This window comes from Grus americana, chromosome Z, assembly GCF_028858705.1.
Source record: "Grus americana isolate bGruAme1 chromosome Z, bGruAme1.mat, whole genome shotgun sequence".
In the NCBI taxonomy this organism is placed as follows: Eukaryota; Metazoa; Chordata; class Aves; order Gruiformes; family Gruidae; genus Grus; species Grus americana.
In genome coordinates this window covers 70,028,946-70,046,571 of record NC_072891.1, presented here as the reverse complement: position 1 = coordinate 70,046,571, position 17,626 = coordinate 70,028,946, and the positions used below count along the sequence as shown (strand labels likewise).

Genomic DNA, 17,626 nt, shown 5'->3' with positions numbered 1-17,626 from the left:
AGAAACAAAGAAAAGAAAAATACATTTTTCCCCAAAGAAGTAGATGCAGCATCCTTCTGGAGCAGCAGGTAGCTACAGCAGGAGCCCGCCTGCCTGTCCTAGCTCCACATGCCCTGTGTGCTGTGGGATGTGTGGCCGGGCTTTCTGCAGGGCTTGGCCCCTCTTGCCGGCACTTGTCCCCAGCGAAGGGACACACCAGCCCCATGGACAAGGGTGGTGGTCACTTCCTTGCTTCCCAGTGAGAATCATCCCCATGCCGACATTTGGTGAAAGGAAAGCAGGAGGTGGGGGAAGGCAGAACCCCCAGCATGGTGCTTTGGGAGCATCACTGTGTGTGTGTGGTTTTGTGAGAGGACTTGGCACAGCTAGAAAGCGAAATTGGAGTCGAGGGTATGGTGCTAGCCTAATTCCTTGAGGGACACGGAGTTATGAAAATAACCACCATGTTCTTTTTTTCAATGTCTTTACTCCAGTTCTTGAAGGGGCTTGGAGAAGGAAGGATCAATAAATATTTGCATTACTCAAAGGGGAAAAATAAAAAGGTTTTACATACTACAGCTCACAAGTATACACAACTGAGGGTGTAAGGCACAAATTTACATGTGGAAGAAAACAGGCTATTCACAGATATATTCCCACGAAAAACCCGTGTGATAAGACCATAATTTATGCATGGTAACAGCCGGCATATTAACTAGTTCACACTGTTTGAGGATTTTGTTTGCCGTCTCACATGCAAGGTGAAATGAGATGGCACATCACAAGCTGGTGCCTTCACAGAAAGTATTAGCTACTGACAAAGCCATGTTGATAGCAATGGTGCACAAATGTGCGGCTTTTAAGAGTTTCTCTTGCAGTTGCTTTAGAAGTTATGAACTTGCGGTATTTGTTTGTCTCTGTCTTAGGTCAGAGGCCCAGCCAGCTAATTAGCTGAGAGACTTAAATAGATATCCCCTTTTTTTTCAGCTAATCAGGCAGCCCAGGCACAAAGTTCAGAATTCCAGCTCCAACTTATCTAACTCAGTGAACTTCTTGGAAAAATAAAAGAGTTTTAATTACTCCAGTTAATGGGTTTCACGTTAAATAGGTATAACTTTCAAGGTACTTCTCTGAAGAGCTGCTCACAGGATGATATGCAGAAGTCATTTCCTTAGGAAAAACAAAAGTTGAACAATAAATAAGAGGAGTTACTTGTGTTAACAGTCAAATGTTATTCATTAAAAGAGAAGGGTAGCAGAACTCTATGACATATTTTGCCCAACACGGCATTTAACTGCTGTAACCAAATGGCTGTAACACTGATGTGCATTGTTTCACAGTACCTGCACGTAGTAAACTTCTGCCATTGTTAAGTCAGTTAGCTTTATCAATGGATTCTTTTTTTTTTCCTTTTTTCTTTTTTAAATTTGTTTGTTTTTGTAATTATTTGTTTCACTTTTTAGGAATGCACTGTGCAGTTGGGGGGGTGGGGGGTGAAATGTCACAGTCATTTTTCACCTGTGTGCTTTTGGCTCAATGTTTGTGATGGAGGGTTATTCTTTTGAGCAAAGAACTGGCGGGTTGTGGGGGTGAGTCCTGCAATTGCAAACCTTCAACCATGGGTCATATGGCTCGGGTTTAAAAAAATATTCCACTTTTCCCAGAGAGCAGAAATCCAACGCATCTTCAGCTTGCAACAACCATCTTCTCAGAGGAGTAAGCGATAACAGTTGCAGAACACTGGCTTTCAAGGGCAACCTCTGCTTAACTGCCGTCCTCCCCCCCCCCCCAACCCCACTCTGATTATGTACACGCATCATTGGGCTTCATGGACGTGGAGAGCGGAGCAAAGGAAGGTTTGGGAGGTACGTCTGGCTTTAGCGAGGGCGTGCGTTTCAACCCTGACCTTGTCAGTGAGTTGTAGGTGGTGAGACTTGGCTGCCGAGATACAGTTACAGCCTGTGCCTGAGCAGCATGGACTTGTATGGAGTCCACTCGCTGCGGAGCTGGCGGTGGGTTGTCACCCCGGCCGAAGCTCTGATTGCGGGAGAGGTGGGACGAGTTAGAGGAGTTAGTGTTGTTTCTTTTGAGGGTTGACGTCTGGTGACTTCTTGTGAGCGAGTTTGTAGGGTAGCTTCTCTTGTAGTCCACGTTGTAAGCAGAAGAGTGCATCTCCAGCCGCTTGCTCAGGCCACTCTGTGACAGCGAGGTGCCCGGGGGCCCGAGGGAAGCTTCCCGCTGGGGTACTTTTGGTGGCATGCTGTCAAGATTTTCCACCAGGTTAACACCGTGGCTAGGGCTTTTGCTACTGAGATGGTCCTTGATGGTTTTGTACTCAAGGGTGGCATTCTGGTCCTCCACAGACATCTGAGCCCCGTCGCTCATTTTTGGCTGGTCAACGTACTCGTGCTGGTAGCCTTGCTGGGCTATGGGCAGGACCACAACACTGGGAATGTGGCTAGGAGAAGCTCTGAGCGGCAAGTCGGTTGGGATCACGGGTGAGGCCATTGGGGGGATATCTTTTGTGCAGGCATTGATGAGGTTCTGGTTTCTCTCCCATTCCCTGCTGCCACGGCTGGGCTTTCTCTTCTGTTGTAGGGTTGGGGTGGACTCAGGGGTTGGCAGGGCGGCCAGGTCCAGATGGTGCTGGTCAGCTTTGATTAGCATCTTGGCAGTGCTGCCTGGGGTAGCCAGCTTGCCATTGTGCATCAGAGGCGTGAGGATAGCTTCAGGCTTTGGCTCCTTGGACTGAGCATCCCCAAAGAGGCCACTGAGCTTAGTAACACTGCTCATGGAGCCGCGGCGGGAGTGGGTCAGCTCCTTCTCCTTTCTCTGCACAACAGTCACATCTCTGCGGCGATGGTCGCAGATGCAGTACACTATGATTCCCGAAAAGACAGCCCCCATGACAAAAGCAAGAATAACAGCAATGGCCAACAGGGTGACCGGCACCAGCTGATCATGACCCTTCAGGTAACTCTCACGAATCACTCCTGCAATAAACAGCATACAGCGGTTAAACAAACTAAGGATGGGGAAAAGCTACTCATCATTAACTACTTTGTTCAAAGGCAAGTCCTGGGAGGTTTTGTTTTGCAAGGTGGTTTTTGATCAGCTTGCCCAAACTTGGAGACATACTGTACCTGCCAGCTACATCTCACATGTGCAGCCTTGGGCTTTCAGTACAGCTTACAGATCTGGAATTGAAGACTATGAAGTTCAGGAGGGGAACGAGAATTTACTTGCAGGGCAAGTGCAATCAGTTTGAAATCCTGGCCCTGGGCGACTCACACTGACTTCAGCAGGTCAGAGCTATTATTTCTCCTCTGACATACGGCTCATTCCTCCCCTCCCTCCATCTGATCTCTCTTCAGCTAACACCATCTTATTTTTACTATGGTAAACCATTCACATCGAAAAACCTTTAAAAGGAGGAGAGGAGACAGAAGCTCTGCAAATACCAGAGAAGTGCATCCAACATTGTTCAAGGTTTCTTTCTCTGCTTGTCATTCTGTTATCTGTATCATGTGTTCTCAAAGTTGGTGTCACATGCCTGAGCTCCAGGAGGATGCTTAAATAACTATGAAAGATAGTGCACAGTGTTGAAATCTATTAAGCCTGATATATGACTGTCCTTGCTATTTTAATTTTAAAAGCTCTCCCTTGTTCTGAACACATGAATAGGTTGACCTCTGTGCTGAAGCCTATGCTTTCTCATCTGAAAGCCCTAACTCTGAGGGCCTCATCTTGTGGTCCTGTGCTGTGGTCAGAGATCATTGTCCAATCTTACTTGTCTCTCCAAGTGCCCACTGTCAGACAAGGCATCTTCAGCAGAGCATGCCTCCTCCATCTGAAGTCCCTAATACAGCATTAATCAGTACCCTGAATTTCTGAAGAAAGTCGTTTTTTCTGACATTGTTGGGCACCAAGCCAGCAGCACTAATGAAACACATGCACAGACCCTCTAGTTTGCCTTTTTCCATTTCTGGTTTTGTTCTCAGTGCTTAACAAGGAGGACCCAGAGCCTGACAAGGGGCTGAAGGAACATCTCTCCCATCTCTTTCTACAGAGAGGGTCCAAATGCCAGGGCATTAAAAGGTCCACATGCTCTAAAGAAACGTAATCCTTGTCCTTATGGCAGGAGAGACAGCAAGACAGAAAATGTACCTCCAAGGTTCTCCTTACACTTCACGAAGACAGAAAACTTTCATGTCGTAAATCAACTCCTTCTAGAATAATGTCTTTTCATGTTATTTGGCAGAGAAGGTATTAGTGGCCCAGAATTAGAACCAGATGCAAAATACTCCTCACCAAACTATGTTAAAAGAGCATTGAAAAGTTGCCACTATCTCACAGAAACCTTTGATAAGTATTCTTGCTAGACACAGTATTGCTTCTATAGCATATATTTTTCTGTCCCCATTTAATTGCAGTGTTTAGGGGGACAAGGGATATTTGCTTACAAGATAGAAACTTTATATTTAAAAGCAAAACAGCTCTTGAAATCATAAGTCTCTGTGTGTGACATCACAGCTGGTTGCCACGGAAATTATTGTGCTGTGACAAATAGAGGATTATGATTTCACAAGGAGAATAAATAGCAAGAACAGATGATTGCTTAAGAAAAAAAGATCCTGCATTCATATCAATGTCTTTTTATAGTAAAAAAGTAAGGGAAGGAAAGTAAATCTCAGAAAACAATATATAATTAGAAACAATCTTTGAATTAAGTGTTTCTGAGAGAACCTCCTTTTAAAGCCCAGCAGCTTTTTAAGAGGCAGATTTTTCTACTCTTTGTCATCAGTACTTAAGAAGCAGTGGTAGAACCTAGCCCTGTAATTTAAATCCACATACAAAATTGCCATATACAGACCAGTACCACAGTCTAGCGGTTATGGCACAGTCAGCAGTAACTACATTTCACTGCAAAGGTGTTGGTCTTCTGTGGACCTTATACCTGCTGATATTTACATGCTAGACTCTGCAGCATTTTAAGACCAAATTTATTTACACTTGTGAAACTGTCTGTGGTCATTAACTAGAGAATCAGAGAGTCTTAAATGCGTGGGAAGGATGGTCAGGGAAGTGTTAAATCTTACCCAGAAATGCATTGCTGGGCATGAAGTGAAGGAAAGCTTTAACTTAAAAAGCCTAATTTGAGGGACACCTTCCATGCACAAACCTCTCAGAGATATGCTCCTTTGAGCACTTAAGTCCAATGCTTGAAAAAGACTCAAAATCCCTGCTCAGTGCCTACCTAAGGGTGTAAGCACCTACAGTCAAATCCATCATGGGTTCATGAAGGGAAAGTCATGCCTTACTAACTTAATATCTGGTTCAGTACAGACTGGGGGACAAGAGACAGGAGTGCAGCCCAGCAGAAAGGCATGTGGCAGTTTTGGTTGATGGTAAGCTCAGTATGAGCCAAAAACGTTCCCTGCTGGCCAAAAGGGCCAACTGTATAAAAATAAGAATGCAACAAAGATGGTGAAAAGACTACAGGGCATGACTGATGAGGAGCAGCTGAAGATACTTGGTTTATTCAGCTTAGAGAAGAGCAGACCTCATTGCTATCTAAAACTTCCTCAAGATGGGGAGTGGAGATGGAAGTGCTGATCTCTTTCTCAGATGTCTGGTGGTGGGATGCAAGGAAATGGCTTAAAGCTCGAGTCCATGCCTGACATTTCTCGTGGCTAAGTGAGGTCACCGGTTCTCCACCCTCAGCCTTCTGCTTTAGGCTAAGTCCTACTCTGCAAATGATAGCCTTAAGCACAAACCTGCATCACTGCATACAAAAGCAAGATGAAATCTTCAGTTTTACATTACCAATGGATAATGAATCATTACAACTCACATTACGAAATTACCACACCATTCAGACTGAGTGACCATGTGTGTTCAAGAAAGGGGTAGCTGAAATGATGTCACTCATGCTGCAGGTGTTTTATCAGCTGAAATTTATGAGGGTCTTAAAACAGCCTGATTACAACTAGTTCCTCTTGAGCTCAAACCTTCCTGATGTTTATTATGTTTTCTATACAAGAGTTAAAGGATGTTTAACATTAGTAGCCTTTCTCTAGGCAGGTGGATCTTCTCTGCACACAATGTCAGGTTAATGATACAATTTATTTTTAATCATGGATCACATTCATATGTCTTTAGTTATGCAAGCAATCCTGACAACTGTAACTTAAACGACATAAGATGGGCAAGATTTGACCCTGCATTAATGTTTATGGAAAAGATACAATTAAGTAATGAAAAATATGAGGCACGCTCAGCATCCTACTGTCATGAACACGGCGGGGGTGGGCAACCTACTACAAAATAGGCTGATAATTGTAGTCGTTGTCAATCAACATCTCAAGCCCCTAGGTTCAGTAGTAACTGCCTTCATAGACTGGGATGAATAAGCAAGCGTGTGATCCCAGTGATGTCCCCAAAACAAGCCAATTTGAAAGCAAACAGATAGGACAGTGTTCGTGCCACTTTACAGACTGCATTGTGTGCACTTTCACCTACCCTGCAGTTGTTAAGAGAACAACACAGTCCCTGAGGCTCAGTCCAGCATAATTCATTAGCGCTCATTATTCAAAGAATTAAAATAAATGGAGAAAATAATCAGAAGAATGTAGGGCCTACATTTTTGAAAGTAAAGTATTCAGACTCCCAGCTTTGAGGAAGTATCTGCTATTGAGAAGTATTATAGCTATCTATTACCTGACATCCTTCTAAGACATTATGTACTGTTAAACTGACTGGGCTGGCTGCATAAAATGCTATGGAACCAGACTGTAAAATAGGATTGATACAAATTTTGCTACATTATTTTTATTTTGTATTTAATAATAAAGCAATTATTCTAAATTAAATACTTTTACTTTTGAAATATTATGCCTAGCACTTTTCTGTTTGCAATATGTTCTTTCCAAATGTGGAAATACATTGCTTATTTCATTTTATGTTGTCTGAACTGCTCATCCATACTCTTGGCTGTTTTCTGTAGTACATCGAGACATACCACCACAAATAATAACCAGCTATTCTTTGCAAAGGGATAGTGTTGACAGAATTACCTGTATTAACAATATACTTGGGAGAGGTCTAGTGGTAAAAATAGTAAAACTGAAAGAGCTTCGAAGTCATAGATGAGGTTAAATATTTGCACCTTCAAGGACCAGACCTTACATGTTGCTAATGCCACAAACATACTGACACTTATCTATCTCCCTGAAGTCTTTCAGTTAAGACAAGCTCTGTCCCTTGCAAATCAGAAGTGGGCTTATGACTTCAGGGTCTTCCCACATGTGATGTACTATTATTTCTGGCTACTAAAAGAGCCAGTCTAGTAACCTGATATCCTCCACTTTTCATGGCCATTCCGATTCCTGTAGACAAGCTGATCCTTCCTCCTCCACTAACTTTCTGTAATTTCATCCCATGTCCTTTTGTCTGCATCTCCTAACATCACCATTCATTTTCTCAGTCAGTATGGCTCTGTAACAGTCTGGAACATGCAAAATAACCTCTTCTTACTCATCTAATGAGAAGAAGACCTGATATGGTATTGTATTATTTTGCTATACGTAATTAATTCTTTCTTCCAGCAGAGCTTGTAGGTAAGGTACGCAGTGTTGGCTGGCTGGTTGGTTAAGAGGACATTAAGAAAAATGTTTCCAAAGTTTCAAAGTGTTTCAATTCTTAAGTGAGCTAGTGCTTGGATAAATCACATGAGTAGAGTATTGATTTAGCCTGTTCACTAAAGGTAGTTGGGGAAAAGCAAGGAGACGTTAAATTTTATGTCAGTAATACATATGAATTTTCTAAAGTTCTGGAAAAGGTGAGAAGCAGACTTGTTGAATGTCTCTGGATGAAAATAAGAGAGAAAAGAAAAGATCATAGGTGATACAATGATATAGATCTACTGTATACTACATCATTGTAAGCAGGGAGGAGATGAGGCTTCTTCTTTTCACCAATTAATGAAAGTATTCAAGGGTTAGGACTGTACCTCTATATCTGCTAAAAAACAAGCCAAAAAGCAGGATGTGCTGACAGTATTATTGTATGAAAATGCTGATGAAGCTATTCTGGGCATGTCCTGCTCCTTCTAATTCTAACAGGAAAGAACTTCTGAGGACAGAAATGTAATTAAGATGAAGTAATCACAAAGGAATAAAGTTTATCGTTCTAAAGAATACATGGTACGAGCATAAGTGAATAATAATGATGAAATCAGTACAAGCTTCAATAAAGGAGGACAGATAAGGAAAGACATGGAGACTGAAGTATTTATCCCTTTTCCTGCTTCACTCTTCAGCAAAAATCCCCATTCTGATCTGTGATCAGAAATGTAACAAAATCACGGAATATGTGTCGATCAGAACAGAGAAAAGAGGTAAAAAAATTTGGATAATGTAGATGTCTTCAAGCTGCCTAAAGGAATTAGTCCCTGATTGCTTAGGGAGCTAGCCAAAGCAATTGCTAGACACTGTGCAGGATCTTGGAGAATGCTGGAGGAAGTTTGAGCATCAAGAGCTCTGGAAAAGGACAAGCATACTACCTGCCTTTGAGATGATCCAAAGGGAGGACCTAACAAACAACAGACCTGCCAGTCCAATTTTTAGAATGGGAATGACACTACAACAAGTGATTAAATAATCAGTTTTATGAGCATCCAAAGGATGATAGAGTAATTATATATATATTAAAAAAAATGCCAAAGCAAATTTGTCAAGAATAAATTACATTAAACCAGACAAGCTTCCTTTTTTTGACAGGATAAATGGCTTTTTATGGGGAAACATTAAGTATGATACCCTTTGACTTCTGTAAAGTCTTTGACATATTTTCTCAGAAGCAAATGAAAGTGAGCTAAAACCTGCTGAAAAGCTGCAGTTGAAAAGTATTGATCAAAGGTCTACCTGGAAAAAGATCTGAAGTAAGGTGCATGTCTCGGGAGAACAGCAATTAAGAGGCATCTGCAGAAAGGAGACCTCAACTCCAGAAGCCCAGCAAAAGAGCTGTGGCCTTTTAGCATGCACAGTATAAAAAGAAACATCCCATGATAAAGCCTAAATTTCTTTGTCTCATCTGTGATCAGGGACAGGGATGGCAGAACATCAAGAAAAGCCTGACAGTCACATTCCTCGAAGTCTAGGTTCTGGCATACGCTTCACAATGGGCACGAACTGAAATTCCAGCTTATAACCCTCACAATTGCTTGATGACTGAAAACAAACAACAAACTACTTCCCAGTTTGAATAGCTTAATGTGAGGCTGTTTCAGTGATACAACAGCCTGGATGCTGCCTTCTTTCACGCCAAGCTGAATCAGTAAGAATAACAAAAGCAAGGCAGACAGCAATACCTGGTCCCTAACTACAAGCTCCTGCATGTGAACAACCTGTCACCAAAAATAATGTCTTTCAGTTTGAGTGCTACAGTTAGCTGTAGTGTGGACACAAAGACACCTCTGTCCCAGAAATGACATATGGCTGTGAGAGGTGTATCCCAGATCACACGCCACGAGCACCAAGAATGCTCTGTGATTACCCCTGCGGGCAGCTGCCATTGTCCAGCTTCCCAAAGTTGCCTGCAACAGATGGTAGAGTAATAACCCAAAATGATAGCACACACAAAACTGAAACACAGAGATGGGAAGTGAAGAATGATGGTTTTGGCAGGAAAGTGGGGGAATAACTACCAAGGAATAAGGTAATATTTATGTCTAGCCCACACATTCATGGCAGTCAGGGAGTGAGTGTCATTGCTGTCTTCACCTCTCCAGTTAAATGGGAATAAGCCCACTTCCATCTCCAACACCTACAAAATCACTTGAGACTTTCCACAGAACAAGTCATTGTTCCAGAAAGGCACAGTGATTTCTTTACTGTTGTTATTTAAGGGGAAAACCTTGCAGTTAGTTTCATTCTTCAGTGCAAACTTCTCTGTCTGATGTACATCTCCCTCTGCTTAGACTTGCAAGAAACACTGGTAGAGACTCATTACGAATGGAGGTTTTTATGGACTTCAGAATATCTTTTTTAAATACCACTGACTAGGTTTTCAACATGTGTCTCCAGGTGTTAGAACTGTGTTTATACGCAATCTCATGCTGCTAAAAGACTATTTCAGCCTGGAAATTCCCTGCAGGTATTAACAACCTTTCTTCCTCCTTTTTAACTAGCAATAGGAATTGGAAAAAAATAAAAAAAAAAAGAGAAGAAAGAAAAATCACACTAATTTAGACTGGACACCCCAGTTTAAAGTGATAGTAAATTCAGGAATGACCAGAGTCTACTGTGCATTTCTGAGATCTTCTCTCATTGTTTTTCCTGAAGGAATAATTTCAAGGTTTGACATAAACCAACAACATTATAATACCAATGGTTTAATGTTTGCCACTTTATTGGAACCGCTTTGTTGAAAACAGTAAGTAAGCTTTTTCCTTCATCTTTCTTCTGGCTGCAAGGACTTCTTCTGCTGACTCAGGGCAATCCTACCCAATATTTGTTTTTCTGGACTCTTCGTGTCACCAGCTAGAAAAAAACAGCTCAAACATTCATAGTTAAAGCTGCTGGCAAACATTGGGGTTTTTTCCCTTCCCTTCCTTAAAGCTGTATTGGTAATTTGTAAAGGTCTGCAACTGTAAGTTTTGCGTGATTGTGCTGAGAGGAGTGATCCATCTCCCCCCAGCTTCTGCCCTATGGCTCTCAAAGCCAGCTGCCCAAGCTAGCAGTCTAAGGTATCCAGCAAACAAAAACAGCATGCATGCGCTTGGAGAGAAGAATGAGTCTGGTGAAGAAAAAACCTTCAGTTACAAGAGGCCTGGGGATCATTAGAAGTATGAGAAGAAATTGTACTTCAAAACTATGAAAAGAAAATCAATATATAATGTGCCTGAAGTAAGACGTAACAAAGCCTTGAAAAGGATCTAAACAATCAGATCAGCCATAGTGGCCTCCATCAGCCATTTTTGGCCCTTAATCAGACGTATTTCAGAAGCAATCCCTCCAAGATAGGTTCATCTATTGATCTCCAAGGGTGGTTTCTTTTCTTCTTTCGAATGGTCCAAATTGTATCACTTCTCTCCACTTTTGATGAATGACTGTTGACATAACTCTCAATAGAAACAGATGGTTGTAACTTACTGAAAGACAGGAGATCAACAGGTGGCTTTGCTCTGAACGGGAAGATGGAGAATTTTAATTCTTGTATTTTTTTCAGCTAGATAAATTAAGCACGAAAGATGAAAGAAACGACTCCACCATATCCATATGAGATAACCAGTGAGTCTTGAAGTAACCTTTTCAGAACGGATTTCAATTATCTGTTTTTCGTTTAACTATAAGCCTACAATCCAATTTTCCTGCATGCCACAGTGGCCATACAAAACCTGCACCATTTCACACTTGTGAACTTTGAGAAACTAGAAACAAGCAGCTCTTTTTTGAAAGGGATTGTTATAGATGGTAATTAAAAGATCTGAACCAGCAAATTCATGCTCAGACAACTCCCACTCCCACTGAAATGAAGGGGAAGCAGACCCGAAAAGGACTGGAATAGCAAGCTCTTAGAGCTTTTTTAGTTGTGTTACTTCTAAGCAGTCTATTTGTAAATAAACCAGTTTAAGTTAGCAGGTATGGGAGAAGGTTTGAGATACACAACCTCCTACATCTGTATTCTAATGATTAAAGTCATTACAGTCCTGAAGCCAGTGCAATTTTATTTGTCCTAGCAGCTAGGCTCAAGGCCAGCTCTTGCATTACAAACTGTTTGACAATCTTTCTCCCACTGGCAGGTGGCACACAGTGGCTGATCATTTTGAACTTTCCTGATTTCAGTACTTTCCTTCACCTCTCACCCTTTCCAAGTGAGCACTGATAATTTTAGATGCCTGTGTGTGATAGGGAATAAGCAGACATCGCAGGTCCTTTAAAAAAAAGTAAAACACAGGCATTCACAGTAGTTAAAACAAGATGTGTAAAATCCAAATGTCAAGGAAAATTAATTCTTTTGTAGCTTGTCTTGGCAGAGATAAACTTTATGCTGCTTTGCATCTTAAAACACAAGTTTCCTTTAAAGTCTGCTGCATTTCCTCTAATGACGTAAAAAGCTCAGTGCACATTCTGGGACCTTTCTACTATGCCTGCGATGAGCTTAAACATATCCAGCTGCTCTTTATTAGTTTACTTCAGGGGATCTTTCACAGCTGGGTTAAACCAGATTTACATATGTTTGGCTGAATATGCATGATTTTAGGGCTCCAGAGAAGTTGTTGTAGCCTGCAAAGTGAATCTCTCATCTTCACAGTTCCCATTTCACTGTGTGGAGCTCCTCTGATGGCGCAGAACAAATGCTGTATTTTCCATTTTTTTTTCCTGCTGTGGGCATTATGTGATCTGGGCAGCCTAGTGCCTTTCTGGAAGCAGTTTTTATGAACAATGTCAAGGAAAGAGAAGCTGTCACTGAGAAATTCTGTGGCTTTTCCTCTCCTTTTTTACAGCCTGTTTTGAACTATGGCCTTTCTGCACAACAGGGAAAAGTGAAGTTTGCTGAATGTCAACCTAAGCAGCTCTGCTTAGCAGGGTGAAGCTCAAAGCAGCCTTATGGAAGAACTGGGGTTAAATTTCAAACACTGCATATGATCAAAAAGCAAAAATTGTTTCCTCATCAGCTCTGATCTTCTTGAAAGACACAAAAATGGAAATTCTAGTTTTGAGCTACTAGTGTGACTGAACACACTACAGCTGAACTAACAAAGGAGCCATCTATTAAGCATCCAAGACATTTAAATAATAAGACTGTACCCTATATATCGTATTCCACGAAGTCCCTGGAAATTATTATTAAACTGTTGAACAACTGTGTGACCAAGCCAACAATGTTTACTCATGCACATAGACTGTATTTCTTAGGGATAGTCCTTCCGCCCACAGCTGAGTTGCTGGTGCATCCTGGGAACATGGCTGGACCCTGCATTAGGTCTGCTCTTACACAGAGGGAGGATGAAACCTCTTCTGTCATTAAAACACAAGCATTGCATATTTTGTGACAGAAAGCACTGTGGATTAACTCTTCACTTCTCCTAAACTTACAAACACTGCAGGTGTAGTCAAAAGACCTGGACTTAAGAATTAAAACATGCCTCCCGCGATCAGTGAAAGACAAGACTGCTACTTTAAATATTTGCAGGGCTGGTGCTGTAGGCAAAAAATAGCTTATACATGTCTGATGTTAGGTTTATAATTTCCTTCTGTATCTCAGTCCTGTAGACTCATCTGCCTTTGAATACATTAAGTGACTGAGGAATTGTGATGAGTTTGAATCACTGACCAGCAAGACTACTGCTGGTTCTTTTTCTGTATCTCACTACTCTTGCAATATAATTATCAGAAGCCTTCTTTCCTTTCAGTTATATTCACTCAAATCTGCAGTATCTCCAGTCAGGCAAGCAGGGTTATTCACTCCAGCCACATCCTGAAGTAAAAGACAGCATTTCCCTTATGGACTTCTTGTCCTGTGGCTGCTATCATCTCTCTCACTTCATTTTCTGTCCCCAGTGGTGGCTTACTTTATGTGTTTTTCTGCCTGTCAGTTTTCTAATTCTCTGCATTTTTTGACCTAATTTTTATTTTCCTCACCTCTCCAGCTTGCAGTCTGTCCTGGTTTTTGGCTAGGATAGAGTTAATTTTGACAAGAAGCTGGGAGGGGACACAGCCCGGACAGGTGACCCAAACTAGCCAAAAGCATATTCCATACCATATGACATCATGCCTAGCAAAAAAAGGGGACTAGTTGCGGGGGAGTGGTGGCCCAGCACAGGCTCAGTGTCTGTGGGGTTGTTGGGTGAGCAAATTGCATTGTGTATCACCCATTTCGTATATTCTAAGTACTGTTGCTATTTCCCTCTCCTTTTGCTGTCCCAGTAAACTGTCCTTATCCCAAGCCATGAGTTTTACCTTTTCCTTCCCACTCTCCTCCCCATCCACCGGGGAGTGGTGAGCGAGCAGCTGCGCGGTGCTCGGCTGGGGCTGGGGCTGAATCACGACATGGGTGCTGCATGTACATTTACACTTTGATGCCATAACTTCACTGATGTTTCCTGTCTGTGCATTTTTTAACATGGTCAGTGATGACTCTGGCCAGTGTGCTTCCCTGAGTAAGATAAACCTGTAGCTTCACCTCAGATTGTACTTTAGCAAGCAGGTACCTGACCCAGCTCCAAGAGAGCTGCCCTGGAGCCAGCAGTAATCTAGACACAGTAGTGTGTGCAAACCAGTGTCTTCTCCAACATACATTCAAAGCCTGTCCAGACACTCTCTTGACTGTCCAGCAGCAGGCCAGGCAGACTATTTGCTTTATCACACATCTCACAAGCAGCAGTGTTTCTCCAATGCAACAACTCCCCCAGCCTTCCACTCAGTTCTGGTACTGGCTCAAATCTCCATTTTCTGGATTTACTGTAGTGTTTGTACACTTTCTGCTCATGCTCTTTCTTAAGCCAGTACTTTGCACTGTTGCAGGCAAACCAGGCAGCTTGCACAGCTAGTTATTTAACATGAAGGTAGGTGCTATAACAAGGACCATGACTGTTTTTTTCATACCTGTAGACTAATTCTTAAGATACGTTCACTGATTTACAGAAATACAAATTTCCATGTGAGAGGTTAAAGACTCATTTTTTTCCTAGCATTGGGACCCTAACAAATTTTATCACAATTTCTTTTCTTTCTGTAATATATATTTATTCTCTTTCCTCCTCTCTAAACACAGCATAGGTGAGACCAAAACTTTTGTGGAAGCACAGCTGATGTTATCAAGTTGTCTTGCCATGAGCAAGTAGAGAGAAACTGTATTGTCTTCCCTGGTCTTGATGCTGGGTATATCGAAGTGCCCACTGATTTGATATTAGTAATTAAGTTCAATGAGAGAGAACTGCACACTGAGATATACATATCCCCCTGGGTACAGAAAATTAATTGGTCTTACTGGATGAGTGCCTCAGGGCATTGCCTGTAGCTTGGTCGTATGTAGACAAAAAGCATATAAAGTGCTACAGGACTGTAAGACCTCTTTAAGACACTGAAAAGAGACTAGTGTTTTGTAGAGATAAAGCCAAATGCTATCTGCAAAAAAAAAAAAAAAAAAAGAGCAGTGCTCTTTATGTTCTTTATTATGAGCTGTGATTGCCCAAACCTCTGGGCAGGCTCTGTGGTGAATGGAAGAGGTTCAGTGGGGAGAGGCAGGCAGAAAAAGGGACAGAGGGCACTCCTGCTCTGTGCCCTCCTTTGAGAGCCTCTGATTGGGACTCATTCAGCAACGAATACACATGGAGAATTGTTGAACTGTTTGATGGGAGCTATAAGCTGGTGGCAGGAATTAAATTTCTCCAGTGCTGACCACAGGCTCAAAGAAACTACCAATGGGCTTTTCTGCACCACATGACAAGACCACTTCTGTTAGCTTCTTTAAAAACAAGTGGTACTCGGTGTTTACCAGTATTATAGCTTCTGTCTCACTCACCCTGCTTGCTTCCAAACAGGAATTCAGTACAGTTTTCTGATTTGAAGAATAAGGAAACACCTGGAAAATATGTGCTTCTCAAAAGACTTTTGGAATTATTTTAATGAAAGCTTCAGTGTGCTGCTGTTTTCTGTGCAAGCTTAAATTCCCTATCTGTGCTGGTACTGTTTGTGTTTAGTAATTGCAGATCTTTCAGGCTCTCCAAAAAAACCCCTCTTTTTCTTTCTACAAGAACATGATAGTGAATAACAGTAGCTTTGTAGGGCTTTAAAAATGTGCCTGCTTCCCCCTCCTTTTTTTAACAGCTGTTCTTTTATTTTCTATCACAATTGTGGGTAAGACGGGATGGAGCATGAACAAGATAGCATATTATTGACAGCATGCAGCTGGTGTTATTTTCCAATTAAAAAAGTCCTTGTTGGGCATATGAAAGAACTGTCTAGTTTATGCCGAGTTGTGACAATGCTATCAAGCTGCACCTTCGTCTGAGATTTTATTTCACAAGAGATAGCAATCTTTGGCTGCTGGTGGGAGAACTACAGTTTAATATTCAGGGCTAACCTACTTTGGTAGATGTGGGAGGCTGGAACTGGTCTGGAGGCTATCCACTGGGACTGTTTCAGAGTATTACAGGTATTCTTCCTGGCCAACACAAAGTTGGTGATGAATGCGCTGTTAGCCATTTCCAAATGTTTGCTGTATTTTACAACTGTGCCAGAAATGCCTCTTAATGCTTCCTGAGCAACTTCTCTATAAACTGCCCTAAGCTCTTTTAATGCCAATGGAGCTGTTAAAATCTACTTCAACAGGGACTCTGCCTTACTCTGATCTGCTGGGGCAGGGAGAGCTGTCAGACTATCAGCTGGTGGTTAAAGTGCTTATCAGTCACAGCACCAATGCTCAATGTACACGGAGTTCTCTGTGTATTTAGTTGCCTAACCGTGACAAGTCTCTTCTGGGTATAAGGGACTGAGATTTTTCAAAAACTTACAGCTGGGCCAATAAAGCTCTTTTTTCACTCAGGGAGGATGTCAGGATGCACATTTTTGATATAATGGTAAATTTGCACTATCTGCTTCAAAACTTCTCAATAAAATGCCCTTAAGTCTCTTTTTTGTAACATGAGAATAACAACATATTTTTCCCTTTCCTCCTTCTCAGCTACTGGCACAGAAAATCTTAGAACACATGATTAAAATCTAGCAAAACTCATAGCAACAGTAATCAGATACCAGAGGCTATAGTGTCTCTCTAAATGACTATTAAAGAGCTTGAAGTAACACTTGCCTAAACACCTGACTAAACTAAGGATATTCATAGGAACAACTACTTTCCAAACGCAATGACATTTGTTATCCGTATTTAATGTTCAATAAAATTAACATGGCAAAATCTAAATTATGCCCTCTCCAGGTTTTTCTTTTTTTAATTAACTGCATGCCGTTAATCAGTAAGCACCAGCACATCCTGATATATAAAAACTAAGCTCGCCTTTTTTACAGACTGAAAGAAACCTAAGAAATAAAGGAAGAGAGTCAGTCAGGATCCTTCCTGCCTACTGAAAGGGATGTTGATACCATTCACTAAAAGGTTACCTATACGAGAAGAATGTAGGTGGTGTTTTGTACAGAGGCATGTAATTAAACAGTTCACAGTCCACAGATCGTACTAAAAGTGCTCTGAACCAGGACTGACAATGTTTAGGTCCTTGTAAAATTACTACAGGACATCTTACCTATTAATTAATACAATTACTGAAACTAGGCACATCCTATATGAGAAAAATGAATCATTCAAATATCTTTAACAGGATATTGACATTTTAATTGTACACTGGCATTAACTTAACACCAAAAGGTGCTTTAAGTGTATTTCAGCTATTAGATTTTCTGCTCTTAAATCCCTTCAGATTGAAAAGCAGTTTCGGAAATCCCTTATTTAAACAGGTAGGTTGCCCTCCCAATTCAGCATCTTTGTATGGCGCAACATCACCCTATACTCGATATAAACACCACAAAAATTAAACTTGGTGTTACTTAACATCCTGTCCACCAATTATGCTTTGCTATTTCCAGATAGAGTAGTGGCCCTGTGGGGCCAGCATACCCTACAGCGAATT

At 41.5% G+C, this 17,626-nt stretch overlaps 1 protein-coding gene across 6 annotated transcripts in view; it reads right to left on the bottom strand.

The window, feature by feature from the left end:
- Positions 1-482: 482 nt before the first annotated feature.
- The window catches only part of SEMA6A (semaphorin 6A), a 116,356-nt gene continuing 99,212 nt past the window's right edge, over positions 483-17,626 (bottom strand). For 4 of the 6 annotated variants that reach the window (XM_054810081.1, XM_054810084.1, XM_054810085.1 and 1 more), the window contains one exon: positions 483-2,972. In XM_054810081.1, the coding sequence (XP_054666056.1) occupies positions 1,783-2,972 (1,190 nt within the window). In that variant the 3' untranslated portion in view covers positions 483-1,782. The remainder of the gene's footprint in view (positions 2,973-17,626) is intronic. The other 2 variants (XM_054810086.1, XM_054810087.1) reach the window with 1 other exon arrangement.